This window comes from Arachis hypogaea, chromosome 20 (genome assembly GCF_003086295.3).
Source record: "Arachis hypogaea cultivar Tifrunner chromosome 20, arahy.Tifrunner.gnm2.J5K5, whole genome shotgun sequence".
NCBI lineage: Eukaryota > Viridiplantae > Streptophyta > Magnoliopsida > Fabales > Fabaceae > Arachis > Arachis hypogaea.
In genome coordinates, this window is record NC_092055.1 from 90,831,134 (window position 1) to 90,847,446 (window position 16,313).

At 33.2% G+C, this 16,313-nt stretch overlaps 2 protein-coding genes across 51 annotated transcripts; both read right to left on the reverse strand.

Moving 5' to 3' along the window:
• Positions 1-281: 281 nt before the first annotated feature.
• LOC112782368 (probable glutathione peroxidase 4) lies at positions 282-5,145 on the reverse strand. Of its 50 annotated transcripts, none has more exons than XM_072231611.1 (15): positions 4,683-5,138; positions 4,556-4,601; positions 4,254-4,447; positions 4,045-4,107; positions 3,885-3,957; positions 3,615-3,667; positions 3,302-3,391; positions 2,915-3,050; positions 2,567-2,637; positions 2,396-2,474; positions 2,117-2,193; positions 1,961-2,022; positions 1,722-1,840; positions 816-883; positions 282-604 (listed from the first exon to the last, which is right to left on the reverse strand). In XM_072231611.1, exons 11-14 carry the CDS (start codon positions 2,173-2,175, stop codon positions 848-850), a joined length of 276 nt encoding a protein of 91 aa, XP_072087712.1. In that variant the 5' UTR covers positions 2,176-2,193; positions 2,396-2,474; positions 2,567-2,637; positions 2,915-3,050; positions 3,302-3,391; positions 3,615-3,667; positions 3,885-3,957; positions 4,045-4,107; positions 4,254-4,447; positions 4,556-4,601; positions 4,683-5,138; the 3' UTR covers positions 282-604; positions 816-847. The 50 variants fall into 35 exon arrangements, 17 of the variants coding, with proteins under 17 accessions (XP_072087712.1, XP_072087708.1, XP_072087703.1 ...); XR_011879296.1 differs by having other exon boundaries at positions 2,915-3,056; XR_011879289.1 differs by having other exon boundaries at positions 2,915-3,056; positions 4,556-5,145.
• Positions 5,146-9,776: 4,631 nt separating this feature from the next.
• LOC112783893 (uncharacterized) lies at positions 9,777-11,032 on the reverse strand. The gene has a single exon (XM_025826972.3). It carries the CDS (start codon positions 10,504-10,506, stop codon positions 9,874-9,876), a length of 633 nt encoding a protein of 210 aa, XP_025682757.1. The 5' UTR covers positions 10,507-11,032; the 3' UTR covers positions 9,777-9,873.
• Between the last annotated feature and the right edge of the window lie 5,281 nt (positions 11,033-16,313).

Genomic DNA, 16,313 nt, shown 5'->3' on the forward strand with positions numbered 1-16,313 from the left:
ATTCCAAAATTATAATGTTATTTACTTTTAGCGGCCATTACTATTGTCGCAAAAATCAATTTTACCGGCAATTTATATGGCCACTAAAAATATTCTAAAATTGTAATGTTATTTACTTTTAGTTGCCATTACTATTGCCGCTAAAATCTTAAGATTTTTTTTAGTTATAGTATACTCATTTTCTTAGAAACAACGAAATACTATTTTTTTTCTACAATCTCAATTATTTGTGCCACCAATTATTATTATTATTATGCATAATATAAATATACTGAAATTAATTACTACAAAATGAGATATTTCATTAAACTCAAAATATTGATATACAAATTTCTCTTAAGGATACACTTGTGAGCAAGTTGCAATAAATCATAAATACAACCATGTCCTAGATCACAAAATAATCAAACAAAATGAAACCCAACATAAAAATGTATTGACCATAGTAACCTGACCATGAACAAGCCTATAAATATAATCCATACTTGTGCTTCCTGGATCTTCATAGGATTTCCACTGGCCTTGGCTTCTGACAGTTTTTCCTTCCAAACTTTATTAAGGCCTTTCTATTCAGATCTTCTATCTCGGAAACTAAAACCATGAACTAGATAGCACAAAACCAAGGCTTAGAAGTTATAACAGAAAGCAACCAACCAATGGAACAAGGAAAATTGAGGAGATTATGTTTGAAGTTGAAGTTTAATGTGACAATATTAAATTTATAAACTTATATAACAAATATGTTCTGCAGATTAAAAGAGAGCGGCTCAAAAAAATGCACTAATGAAATAAAGATGTAAGACAGCAGTCCTTACTTCCTCCCTAGAGAATCTTGTACAACTTGGACTCATACAGCAACTGAGGATGTCGTGTTGACATTTTCCTGATTTAGAAGGGCATAGAGCAACAAGTAACAGACATAAAAGACCAAGAAAAATATATCAGCAGCACTCATATATATTCAACATAAACATGTCAACAGTGCCAAGCGTAGTTCGAGTGAGAGATGAGTATTGCAGATTATAGAACAGAGAAGAAAAGGAGGAAATGCCTTAATAGAGACTACTGAATCACATCCTGACACCACCCAAGACTCTCTACAAATCTTTCCATCTAGTTCAGCTCCTTTGCTCTCACTTTCATCCTAACATCATTTCCTCACTCAAGATTGTCCAATTTTAGATCTTATTAAGGGGACAGAAAGTTCCCAATAGATTGATACAGAACATTTTAAATATTATTGAAATCATGATGGTCTTCCAAGTATTTTAAATCACGATGGTCTTCCAAGTATTTTAAATATTATTGAATACACAAGATATTGATAACTAGAGACAAATTATGTGTAGGTGCCTGACATCTAAAATTATTTTTCAGAATACAGGAGAAAAAGAGTCAAATTTAAAAAAATAATTAAGTCCTAAAATTAAAATCCAAAACATGATAGGTGCAGATCAAAGACCATAACAGGATTTAAATGCAAAACGAAGACCACATAACTAAGTTCTACTAAAATATATAGTAACAAACACTGTGTGATCACATGCTTTGTGGGCTAGTGAGATAAATCTACCTCTAAGCCTGGATGCCCACATAACAATTTTTTTTCCTGAAATAATTTTATTATGGTATACAATTTTCAAACTCAAAATGTCTTGGTTAGAATCTTACATATTTACCCTTTGAAATAAAAGAAGCAGAATTATTGAAATGTTACATACCTTGCCTAAAATGGGAAAAGTAGCCTTATATCTTTCACAAGCAAAGGCTTCAGCTTCTTGGCTGGTTCCAGGCTCTTTATTCAAAAACTGATTGCATGGAAATGCCAATATCTCAAAACCTAACACATTATTTATTTAACAAATAAAATGTTTTCATCAGTCATTTTCTCTCTTTTTTTTTGCTACACTAAATAATAATATAATTTGGTTGAAAAATGAATTATTGGTAACATATATACCTTTGTCCTTGTATCTATTATGAAGCTGAGTTAATTGGGTATAATTTGCATTACCCAATGCACTGTTTAAAAAAATGAAACGAGTTAACTGCAAATAATAATAATAATGATAAGAAAATAATAACAAAAAATTTGTTATAAGGAGATGAGAATAACCATTTTGATGCAACATTAACTATAAGAAGAACTTTTCCTTTGAAGACCTTCAAGTTCATTTCTCTGCCCTTGGAATCCTGTGTGAAACAACACAAATATTAACTCTCTTAACAAATTTCCCACATAATTTTTTTATTGCAATTTCTAATGTCTAATGTCTAATTAATATAATTATTAGCAATTATAACAATGATAACAGGGCATGTTAACATGCAAAATAATGATAATCCCATTATTTCAACTGAGACATTGAGATTAAAAACATTATACTATAACAACCTTCACCGTGAATTCATGAATTGATCTTGCTGTGACTTGTTATGATTGAGAACCACCCATTATTTCTCTTTACCTTTTTCTTCAAGATGCAAATAACAATTTTCCTTAGCCTTGATTTCAATGCCAAATTCATTCAATATATATATAAACCAATTGGTAAGCATAACTTACAAGCTTAATTGCAACTTAAGAAAAAGGGATTAGGGTGGAATGAGGGTCCATTATGGTCCATTACCTAGTGCCTGCAGATTAAGAAATTAAGTTAAGGAATGAGGGTGGGAAAAGGGATTAGGGTGGAAGAGAATAGTGAATACTACTACTGACACGCAAACCAGCGAGGGTGCTTCCGGTTCATAACAGGGGACTTTTTTCTTTGTCAATCCCCAGCACCATGATACACTACTTGTAAATATATTTATATATACAATCATCTATAATCTATACACCAACTACTAAATGGAAGGATGCACCGCCTTTGTATAGAACTGTATCCTGTGTGGGCAACAGATAGATACCAACCTCAAGTTTCTAAGGTCCTTCAATTGGACCTTTAACTCATGAGTCTTCAAATTAAGAGCTTTTCACAATATTGATTACTCTTGTAAGTTGTAACTGTTATGAACCTGAATATTTTGTCCCCCTATTTCCAACTTGCCTACTCCTGGCAAAAACAAGCAGTCATTAGCTGAATAATGTTTGATGTAGAACACTTATAATTTTAGTTTATACACAGTTCTTCTCAGAAAGCCTATATTATATTTTCCAAATATGTTTGTTCAATTCATAGATGGAATTAGAGAAAAGAAGAAGAAATTAAAAGCTTGTTCAATTATAAGAGAGTAGAAATGAAGCTTCAGCTGAGGTCAATTTAAAGGGAAGGAGATAACGTGGAGCATGTGATTTCACCATAGTTAACTATAGAAACTCCCGTCATGGACCAGAAAAAACCCAAGAGTGCCACTCTACCGTGTCAAGTGTCTCACTACCGCTATGCTTCTGCATCATAATATAAATCAAGCAAGACAAATAAATAAAACATCTCTTCCCAATTCAGTTACTCGCCACCACCACCACAACAACAATTTATTATTCTTCTTAGTCTTATTATTATTGTTGTTACTATATACTAGTGTTAAACTGTTAATCAATCTGAAAATCAACACATTGAATTAAAACTAAAGCAACAATTATTTGCCAATAACAATAAATTAAAACTTGCCTTGAGATAATTATTCATCATTGATGAACATAATTGCAGTGCATCCCATTTATCTGCAGCATAAGCAAAAACCAATTTAGCTTTATTTGGGATCCCCTCATTTGATTCCACGTGATCATCTTGTCAACATAAGAGTTAAAGGCAGTGAGCTAAACCAGCTTATGCTCTGAGACCTCATTTTTCACTCACAGTAAGCCACAAAATACTTGCCAAATTCCAGTAAAGCAGAATGCTTAAAGAGAATAAAATCCTTCGACTAGTTAAACTTACAAGAATTAGGAAGTCATTAGTCAGCCTATTCTCACGATCAATATCCTTATCCTGATTGTTTCCACGATTTTCACTGCAAAATTGTTTATAAGCCATAAGAATCACAATTGGATCCAACATGCCCCCTCATCCCAGAAAAATTAAAAGTAAGAATTTAAACCTTCTTCCAATAACAAATCGTGCAACAATGCCCTTCCATCCTCCAGTTTCTTCAAAGCTGCACCTGCAAAGAAAGAACTCTTAATGTTAAAACTACCTCTAATCCACAATCTCAGTGAGCAAACCGTGCAATATTAATCATGGCAGAGTAATTTACAATGTCAGTGATTTCTAATTAAGCAAGAGAAAGAACAAAACATATATAATTACCACTTCCCATCCAGACATTGCGAATGGCGTCCCTATTCTTCTGGCGGCCAAATGTTGTGAGTACACCTATCATGACCAAAGACTTTCTCTTAGAGTAAATCCCATTGGTCTTAAGCAGATGCTTCAAAACAAAACCCTCATTCCTAGCAGCAGCAAGTTCCATCTCAAGGGAATAGAGCTTCTTGTGTTGGTTCCTAAACAATCACACGATGAAACAAGTACTGAACAAGTTCCAAGCACGAAATAATTGTCATTAACAAATATCCAAACAAGAATTTAGAGATCAAGTTGAGTGAACCTACAGATTATGATCTTCAAGGTATCTTCTATTGATATCGCAGATTGTCCCTATAACAGTTAATAGAACGAAACCCTAACATTGTCTCACTAACTTGAATTAACTTGAATCACAGTTAATTAGAACCGTACCTTGGGATCGGTACTCAGAGGCCTTCTGGCAAAAATCGCGAGCGACGACCACTCACTCACTTCCTCGATCCTAGAAGACGCATCGGAGCCGCTCTTTGGTTCTGGCTCCGCAGGATTCTGATCGGCCATTCGTAATTCGAGCTGGGAGAGACAGAGTGCGAAATGAGAGGTGATTTTGGGATTTGTATTGACGTCACAGCTTGTTGCTGAAGATCGGCAGTGTCAAAGAAAGGCGTAGATGTCAGAGGTTTGGGCGTTGCTACCAGATCTAGAGATGAGTTAGTGGAGGAGGCGACTTTGCTCGACGGCGGTGGCGATGGCGGCAGCGACGGCTACGATGAGATTAGGGTTTTGGCGGCGAGACCAATCTTCACCTTCAACATAAGCTAGATCCCTTTCTTTCTGAATATCTGAATCTAACATTTTTTTAAGTCAAAGTTCTAAAAAGCACAAACAATAACTCATTAAGAAAATATTTTAATGATAATAATACTGGCCATAAGTCTATAGCCACTAAAAATTTTTTATAAATAAATTTTTTTGTATTTATTAGTGGCAATAAAAATAATTACCATTATAACATATAGTAATAAAGGCAAATATATAATTGCCGCAAAAACATAACTTAAATTAAAGAATTAGTAGCCATTGTATTATTGCCACTAAAATTTTGTCGCTAAAACATGTTTTTTTTGTAGTGAAATAATGGTTGATGGTTGATTTTAATGGTTGTTATTAATTTTGTATTCCGAGTTGGGTTTGCTAATGTGATTTTGAATTTAGCATGGATGCTGAGTTTGGATTTTTTTTTAGTTTTTCTGTTTTTTGGATTCTTTGGTTTTGGAGATTGAGTTTTTGTTGTTGAATACTTATTAAAAAATCAAGTGTTTGTCAAATTTTCTGTGATTATGAGTTTTTGTGAAAGATTGTATTTTCTATTGTTGCTAATTATTTGATTATTAGAAGTTATTGTTAAAATTTTTCTTATTCTAAATTTTTGTTGCTAATGTGATGAGTATTGTTATTGATTACTTAATTAGAACTTATAAGTTATTTAGAAATTTTTTATTTTGTAAATTTTAAATGATAAAATACGTATAAGTTTTTTTTTTGAATTAAAAAGCTCAACACACTAGGTGGAGCAAGTAGAATCCAAAGCCATAAGTACAATTGAAACTACAAAATTTAGAATTTTATTAGTTTAGAAATAATTATATTTGAATATTTGAAATTGTAAATTGAATTTTTAATAATTTTATTGTATATTTAATTAAACCGGTTCAACTACGATTCGACTTTAGTTAGATTATTGAACCATTACCAGTTCAATGACTAATTCGGTTCTCGCAACCTTGATTCAACTACTTCAATAATAATTAATTAAGTTCAATTATGTAACTTAAGACTAACCTAGATCATATTCCCAAGCCAAGCAACTTAATTATGTTAAATTTAAGCTAGACATTTTATCAAACACTTAGTATGCATAATCAAACATAAACTTGCAGTTAACTAAAATTTATTTCTAACATCACCGAATTTAGAAGAAACATAAAATCAGCATCAAAAAGCATAAAGAAACAATACCCATAAGAAAAATATTCACTAAATATCATATTAAAGATTCAAGGTCAAACATTCATAACAACAAAATAAAAAGAGCATAAAAATAAAAATACAACTAAAAGAATACTTAGAAAAGATGAAATTAGCGTTTATTCTTGCAAGAACTAACAAAACATAAACTAAAATTAATCTAAATTAGCTAATCTAACCTTAATTTAGAGAGAGGGAAAGAGCTTGTCTCTCTAAAAAAACCTAACTGCAATATACTAAACTAAACCTTAAACTTTTTTACTGTTTTTTCTTGAATTTTTTTCCTTAAACACTTGAAGAATATACTATCCAGGCCTTTAGAGGGTCCAATAACGTGACCCAAGTGACTTTTAAGTATGTCATGTGTGTCCAAGAATATATACACACCAGTTTATCACTGACTTGGTAAAATTGGACATTTTGGAGTAATGGTGTGTACACACAAATTGGTGCATATGCACTAGTGCACTTTTAGATACCGTTTTTTTGTTCTTCATGCAAAAATTCATACCTTTTTTTCTAACTTTAAGACCATCAATGCCCATAAAACCTGAAATACATAAAAGAAAGACGCATCACAGCATCAAGTGAAATAAAATCAATAAATTAGACGGTTTTACTAGATAGACAATAAAAATTGTGAACAACGTAATAATAGACTACATTTTTGGCCCATAGAAAGGCAAAAAAAAAATAGTCCATCATATTTACTCTCCTAAAAATTCTACATTCATTTTTTACATTTTAACTATCCACCTTTTAATCCTTTCACCATCTTGTACCCTTTTCTAAACTCTCATTGTGCCGTTGGTCCCTCCTTCACCAACCAGTTTCAGTATCGTCGAGCTTCTTCTCCTTCAAGATCGTCGGTTTAGAATGAAAATAATCATTCACATATCTAGTAAAATGAACATCCAGCAAATGTTATTGTATTTACTTTAACCCAATTCAAATTAAATAAACATCCACCTTAGAATAAAAATAATCATCCACATACCTTGTAAAATAAACATCCAGTAAATTTTATTGTATCTATTTAAATCCAATCCAGAAGTTTATTTTTCATGTAAATGTGATGTTTGTTCTTAATGCGAATCACATCTGAAAAAAGAGAAAGAAGAAGAGGAAGAAGAAGAGGAAGAAGAGGAGGAGGAGAACCACGGCGGCGAAGGGAGGATGGTGGAGAGTGGGTGGCTGAACTTGAGGACGTGTTTGCTCGTTGGCGAGGTGGAGGTTGACGCTGACAAAGACAAGCATGTCGATGGCGGCGAAGGAGGGTTGGTAGTCAACGGTGGTGATGGAGTGATGGCACTAGTTCAAAGGGAAAGAGGTGAGCTTCGCGATGATATTCTGGATGCCCTGGATCTTCTGGCCTTCGAAGGTGAGCATGGAGCCGTTCTGAGGGAGATGCACGGGTGCAACTATGTCTACATATGCCCTGGATACAGATGGAACTGTCGCGCACGGTGAGGCTGCAACGGTGAAATCGGGGGGCTGTGGTGGGTCTGCATGGCCAGCCAGGGGGCAACGGGAAGGCGGATGCACGAGTGCAGCTGTGGAGCAATCTGCCTTTGCTACGGAAGGCCAGCGGCGCGAGGTGAGGTTTCGGCGGGAGGCCAGGGCAGCTCGGAATGGCTGGCGGAGAGTACAACGGTGCAGCGTGAGTTTACGACAGCGTACACGTTACCGTTGACCAGAGATCTCAATCGGAGATCGAGAGATTATCGTGAGATTGAGAGTAACTATACCTATTATGAATATATTTAATTGCTAATCTTAATTTTTTAAAATTTAAAAATATAAGATTAAATAATTAATTAATAGTCTAATTTTTAATTTTAATTTTACCTTTTTTTATTTTATTGTTCATAATTTTCATTGTTTCCAATACTTTCTCTAAATTAAAACATTAGAAAGCATATTGTCAAGCATTGAATATGAATGAGGGAATTATAAAAAAAAACTTTTAACTGGAATAAATATGTACAAAGAACTTGATAAACTCCATACATCTTAACAAATATTAAAATGGTAAAATGCAATTTATCAACTCTTTTATCATTAACTTTAAAAAAATTAAAATACCCTTATAGTTAAATTTTAACAGACTAAAAATAACAACTAACTATTTTATTGTTAACTTAAAAAAAAAAACTAAAATACCCTTATCCGATTAATAAATATTTTTCTTCTATTAAAAAAATAAGAATTTTAGTTTTATATTAAAGAGATTAGAATACTGTTATAATTAATTTTTAAAGTTCTAAAATATCCCTTTAGAATTATCGTTGTTTAATTTTTAATTATATTAAAAATTATAAATTTAAATATTGAAAATGACTAAAATATCCTATAATTAATTTTTTAAAGAAACAAAACAACCTTATAGTTAAAGATAAAAATTTATAATTTTAAATATAATTCAAAATTAAACAACTTTAATTCTAAAAGGGTATTTTAGTATTTTAAAATTAACTATAACTGTAATTTAGTTTTTTATTAATATAAAATTAAAATACAAATTTTTAATAAATAAAAATATTATTAATAAAATAAGGGTATTATAGTCTCTTAGAAATTAATGTTAAAATCATATTTATTTTTTTAGCCTTTTAATAGTGAAATACAAGGTATTTTAGTTTTTTTTTAATTAATGCTATATGGACATTTTAGTCTTTTGTGAGAGATTATGTCGATATTTTATTTTTAAAGTTAAATTAAAATTTTAATTTTTAATACAGTTTAATTTAAATTTTTTTCATGTAGATTGCTAATTACTGTCTTGAAACCAACGTGAAGGTACTTCAAGCACTTTTACTATTATTTTTGATTTTTTTTTGTTTAGGTTAAAGATGATAGTGAGGGTACTGGAAATGCCTAATGTATATATTTAATTATTCATTATAAAATTTATCAATGTTAAGTTATTATAGAAAAAAATTATATAATTAAAACTAAAATTTTAAAAATATTTTATAAAAATACTTGTATTTAAATGATATGTGAAAAATAGAATTGATATTACTACATCATATTGAAAAGTATTGAAAATTTTGGATTTAAAAAAAATGATAAAAAACTTGTGAAGGGACATTTAATTTTAGGGACTAAAATGAGGCATTCAATACAAGATCAGAGACTTTGCGTCTACATTGAGAAAATAGCAGATGATACGTGGATGACTACTGTTACGGCATGAGACACAAACTGACATGTGGCCAAATAGCATTCTGACACATGATACAACTATTCACATCAGTATACCACGTGTCATTGGTCAATTTATCATCATACCGTTACATGTGGTCAAATCATAGAGTGACGCGTGTCACTAACAGTCTACATCATCAAACTATATCATCACGTCGTTAACAGAAAATTAGTCAAAGATTAACATAACGCACTTTTATCGATTTTAGAGATGTAATTAATATAATTAAAATTTCAAAAACAATTTTAATGCACACACTAATATCAGAGATCATTTTAGCACTTAACTTGAGTCGGATAAAATTTACCTTTATTTATATATGTTATCATTCAAATTTATATTGTACAAATTTATGAGCATCCCCATCTTCTAAAACAACGGTAACTAAACAATGAAGGGTTCTTGTTTATTGACAATCTCGGGAGCCGAAATTTCACTGCTACATATTGGGCAAACCTTTCTTACTTGAAGCCACTTGCTTATGCAATCCGTGTGGAAAGGATGTCCGCAACGAAGTGCCACCAACGCTTCACCTTCTTCATACTCAATCTGGCAAATCACGCACCGATCGGTTCCACTGCTTTTCCTCTCGTTAACAGAATCGAAGGTGTAGGAATGCAAGCACGAAGAAACCTCATTTGCTGATAACCCTCTCTTCTGCTTCGCTATAAAGTCTTCCAACTCAATTAACTCTTCATATGTCAATTCGTCCACGTCGAAGTCAAAGTCATCCATGCCTTCGTCATCACCGTAGTTGCTTCCTTCGCTTTCAAGAAACTGAAGGTCCTCCGTTTCAAACTGATAACTCGTGAAGAAATCAGCGTTATCATCGTCTTCCTGCTCATTATCAAGCGACGAGGAGGATCCTTCGCTTTCCAGTGTCGCTGCGAGCGCTGTGAATATTGTTGCGTTTTGCTCTTGCAGGCCAATTGCTAGAAAGAAATCAGAGCTAACCTGTTCAAGCTGAGTGTACGGAGTTTTGTGAGAAGTTTGTTTATGGCCACCGTCACGTTCCATTATTGAACGAGAAAATAGATGCAAATTAAATTGACACAATAATATTGATAGATGGTTTAGTATATGGAGAGATCACAAATTGATTGTTGCATTCAAGTAAATATATATCTTTAATTTGGGGATGAACAGAAACATCTTCCATGTAAAGTAACTGAAATCCTTTTGCGTGGGTAAGCTTTTTGGCTCCTTTAATTTTTGGACAGCTTGCTTGCAAGGTAATATCAAAACGTCCTCCATAAGTACCAATATGCCTTGTCTCCAAATTCGAGATATCAGCGACAATTGCTGCGCGGTTTCTCATCTGAATTAATATTTATATGATTCTTTCAATACGAGAAGTAAAAATTTAATGGTAAATTCTAACCAATCATTTCTTATAGAGATATGTTACCTTTTGGTTGAGAAAAAATAAAAGAGCAGAAAAAAAAAGAAAAAAAGAAATCAGGTTCTTAATAGTAAGATAGGACAAACCACCTCCGGCGACTGGTGCCAAAGGTGAACTTCATCAGCTCCACTACCTCCAGATCCCATTTTTGCCAACCGATCTGCCACGACATTAGCTTCTCTTGGGATAAGCTTAAAAGGAATATCCCAATCCCTTCTTAACTTCAACTCAAAAATCAGTTGTATCACTTCTTTTTCAAGATGGCAGAGTGGAACTTGCCCACCAGTCACTACCTCAAAAGCTGCTGTGCAATCTGTCGCATAGACAACAAACTTAAGACCTGCCTCCCAAGCCCAAGCCAAACATTTCCATATACTCCACAACTCCATCTTGATGACACTAGATCCAAAGGAATTTTCTAAGCATCCCATTACCCATTGACTGGAGCTATCGCGAATTATCCACCCAAAACCAGCACAATCATCCCCTAAGTTCACACTCCCATCACAATTTAACTTCCAAGCACCAGGTTCTGGCAGAGATCAAGACAGAGATTTTAATCCCTGGACGCAACACACTCGATTCTGAGTTGTATATTCAAAATCCACCATGCACCTGCGAGCCTTGTATGCAATTGACCCAGGAGATCCAAAAACTCCCTAAAAAGTACCCATATTTCTGTCTTGCCAAATTGACCATATTATAGCTGCAAATTTGGAACAACCTTCATTGAGGAGGCCATGCTTGAACCAATCATGCACCTCGTGAGAACCAAAGAAACACACATCAGAAAAATCTAGAGAAACCCAAGCTGATCGCACCACTTCACAATCCCGAAAACAATGAAGAATTATCTCCGGAAGTTGATTGTAACATGTACATAAGGATGAGGAGGAGAGATATCGCCGAAAACGTAGATATTGAGTTGGTACAACATCATGAAGGCAAAGCCACACTAGGAGCCTCAACTTTTCAGGGACCCGCGCCTTCCAAAGCCAAAGCCAATTGATATTCCTATCCCAATTCAAATTATTCTGAATTAACCATAAATATCCTTGTTTAGCAGAGTAAAGAGTGTGCTCCCAACTCCTACCCAAATCACGACTAGAAGCTGAAATATGTACTAAACTAAGAATGTCTTCCCTTAAGTCCCTAGGAATAAAAGAGTAAATCCTCTCCAAATGCCAAACTCCATCACGGTAAACATCTTTAATGGTCAAAGCAGCCTCACAGATATCAAGAAATTTAACCCTCGCTCCTACTGGCCCAGAGTGCAACCAAGAGTCAAACCAGAAATTCTTAGAAAGAGCTCCCACTTCCGAAATAAACCCTTCCTTTAATACGGAAGCTGTGTGCACAATAGACTTCCATATATATGATGAAGAACCCATTGCTTTAACTGCAAATAGGTTTCTATTCTGGAGGTATTTCTGAAGCATAATCTTGTCCCACAGTTTCTCTTGATTCATCAAAATTTGCCAAACTAGCTTTCCTAATAAAGAAAAATTGACCAACCGCGACTCCCGCAAAGCAAGACCTCCAAACTTTTTCAGAGTCGTCAAAACTCTCCAAGATGCTAAATGAAGACCACGGTGATTATGACTACCACACCAAATGAAACTTCTAGTAAACTTATCAATGTTAGAGCACACACCTGACGGAAAAGGCTTACTTGCATCCTATAAATAGGTATAGAAGATAAAACTGATTTAGCAAGGCAAATCCGACCAGCTTTATTAAGGAAGCGACCTTTCCAAGATACTAGCCTGTTAGTAAGCTTATCAACCACTTCATTAAAATCAGCTTTAGTAACTCTGCCATGCTTGAGGGGGACACCAAAGTATTTTCCCAGAGAATTAGCAAAGAGGATAGAAGAAATACCAGTGAAGAGATCCTTGCATTGTCTAGAAATATTCATAGAACAGATAGCACGAGATTTATCAAAATTCACCTTCATACCAGATTCTCTGTGATGAGCGGATAATTTATAAGCTTTTTGGCATTGTTTTTAGGTAGTTTTTAGTATATTTTAGTTACTTTTTATTATATTTTTATTAGTTTTTATGCAAAAATCACATTTCTGGACTTTACTATGAGTTTGTGTGTTTTTCTGTAATTTCAGGTATTTTCTGGCTGAAATTGAGGGACCTGAGCAAAAATCTAATTCAGAGGCTGAGAAAGGACTGCAGATGCTGTTGGATTCTGACTCTCCTGCACTAGAAGTGCATTTTCTCGAGCTACAAAAGTCCAATTGGCACGCTCTTAATTGCGTTGGAAAGTAGACATCTTGGGCTTTCCAGCAATATATAATAGTCCATACTTTGTCTGAGATTTGATGGCCCAAACTGGCGTTAAACGTCAGTTAGAGACCCTTTTCTAGCGTAAAACACCAGAACTGGCACACTTCTTGGCGTTAAACGCCCATTTTGGCACCCAGGGTGGCGTTTAACTCCAATTTGAGGCATATGCACATGGAAGCTTGAAAGCTCAGCCCAAACACTCACCAAGTGGGCCCCGAAAGTGGAATTCTGCACTATCTACACCTAATTACTCATTTTCTGTAAACCTAAGTTACTAGTTTAGAATAAAAACTACTTTTAGAGATTCATTTAGCAACTCATGACATTTTACATCTCATATTATATTTTTTACGGCATGAGTCTCTAAATCCCAGAGGTAGGGGTGAGGAGCTCTGCTGTGTCTCAATGGATTAATGCAATTACAATTGTTTTCTATTCAATCACGCTTGATTCTATTCTAAGATACTCACTCGTACTTCAATATAGAGAATATGATGATCCGTGACACTCATCATCATTCTCAAATTTATGAACGTGTGCTTGACAACCACTCCCGTTCTACCTGAGCTCAACGTAGTCATTGCGCGACAACTTAAGTCCGTATCTCTTGTGTCTCTATTCCACAGACCGAGTCTGTGAGATTAGAACCTTCGTGGTAGAGGCTAGAACTAATTGGCAGCATTCCTGAGATCCGGAAAGTCTAAACCTTGTCTGTGGTATTCCGAGTAGGATCTGGAACGGGATGAATGTGACGAGCTTCAAACTCACGAATGTTGGGCGCAGTGACAGTGTGCAAAAAGTTAGAGAGATCCTATTCCGACACAAGTGAGAACCGACAGACGATTAGATGTGCGGTAGCTGTACCTGGTATTTTCCATCCGAGACGAGAGATCCGATAGTTGATTAGCCATACAGAAACCGTGCCTGGTATTTTTCATCTGAGAGGACGGATGGTAGCCATTGACAACGGTGATCCACCAACATACAGCTTGCCATTGAAGGAAGCCATGCATGTTTGGAGAAGAAGACAGTAGGAAAGCAGAGATTCAAACGACATAGCATCTCCGGAACCTTAACATGTTCCTCATTACTAAATCACAAGTACCATTCATTTCATGTTATTTACTTTTCATAAACAAAATTATTTTTATCATTAATCTCCTGACTAAGATTTACAAGATAACCATAGCTTACTTCAAGCCAGTAATCTTCGTGGGATCGATCCTTACTCACGTAAGGTATTACTTGGACGACCCAGTGCACTTGCTGGTTAGTTGTGCGGGGTTGCAAAGGTGTGATTGCAATTCCGTGCACCAAGTTTTTGGCACCGTTGCTGGGGATTGTTCGAGTTTGAACAACTGACGGTTTATCTTGTTGCTTAGATTAGGAAAAATTTATCTTTTTGGTTTAGAGTCACTAAATTTGAGTCTTTTATTTTCTTTTCAAAAATCTTATTTTTCTTTATTAATCTTTAATTTTCCTTTGAGTCTTCTGTTTGAGTTTAGTTTCATGTTTTAAGTTTGGTGTCAAATGCATGTTTTTATTTTCCTTCAAATTTTTCGAATTGTATGTTCTTTTTATTCTTCATATTTTTGAGTTTTATGTTCTTTGTTCTTTCTTGATCTTCAAGTTGTTCTCATTTATTTTCCTTGTTTGATCTTTAGTTTTTCTTGCTTTTGTGTCTTTCCTTGTTTTTCTTGTGCATTTTCGAATTATTAGTGTCCAAAGTATAAAAATTTTCTAGTTTAGTGTCCTTTGTGTTTTTATTTTCCTAAAGATTTCCAGAATTTGTTCTTGGTGTTCATCTTGATCTTCAAAGTGTTCTTGGTGTTCATCTTGACATTCAAAGTTTTCTTGTTTGTTTTCTTTGTTTTGATCTAAATATTATAAGTTTGGTGTTATTTTATTGTTTTTCTCTTTCCTCATTAAATTCAAAAAATAAAAAAATATCTTTTCTCTTTATTTTAATTGAATTTTCGAAATTTATGTAAAAAAAATTCAGATTTTTTTTAAAATTTTTATCTTATCTTATCTTAGTTTTAAATTTCAAAATTCAAATCTTTTTCAAAAATCATATCTTTTTCAAAATCTTATCTTATCTTATTTCAAATTCAATTTTCAAATTTCAATTAAATTCCAAAATTCAAAATTCAAATTTCAAAATTTAAATTTAAAATTTTAAAAATCAAACCTTTTCAAAATTTAAATCTTTTTCAAATCTTTATCTTATATTGTTGACTTTTTCAAAATTCAAAATTCAAAATTTAAAAACTTATCTTCTCTTAAAATTCCTTATCTTCTCTTACCTAACTTATCTTATGTTTTCTAATCTCAAATCTTAAAATCAAATTTTTTTCAAATTTTTTTTTCTTTTTTTATAATTTTCGAATTACTTGTCCTATTTTATTATTTTGATTGAAAAATTTTAAGTTTGGTGTTTTCTTGTTAAGAAAATTTCAACCATTAAAATTTTAAAATCATATCTTTTTCAAATCTTTTCTTTTATTTATTTATTTTCTTACAAGTATCTTCAATTTTAAGACATGTCTTTTTCAAAACTTCCTAACTACTTTCTCTCTCTTCATTTTTCGAAAATCCTCACCCATAATTTTTCAATCTTTTTAATTAATTAATTAATTTAGTTTTCTAATTTCTTTTATTTCTGTTCTTTTAATTTTCGAAACTTATACCATTTTTCCCATTTACTTTATTTTAATTTCTTTGATTTCAAATTAGCATTAAATAAATAAAATAAAAACAAAAATATTTTAATTTTTTTTATTCTATTTTTATTTTTCAAAACATAATCCTTCTTCCACATCCATTTTTTTTCTTTTCTATCTCATCTTCCAATACTAGTGCTCTATATCCTGACATAGAGACACACATCTTTTCATTTCCTTGTTAACTGTGTATACAAAAACAAGAGAGGTTCATTATGGACTCAAGTGGAAATGAACAGTCTAGAAGGACTTTGGGGTCATATGCTAACCCCACTAATGCTTCCTATGGGAGTAGTTTTGAGCCAGCAAAATTATCTGTATACCCTCCCATCAGAGCCAGCAGTTTTGAGCTAAACCCTCAGCTCATTATCATGGTGCAGCAAAATTGTCAGTATTCCG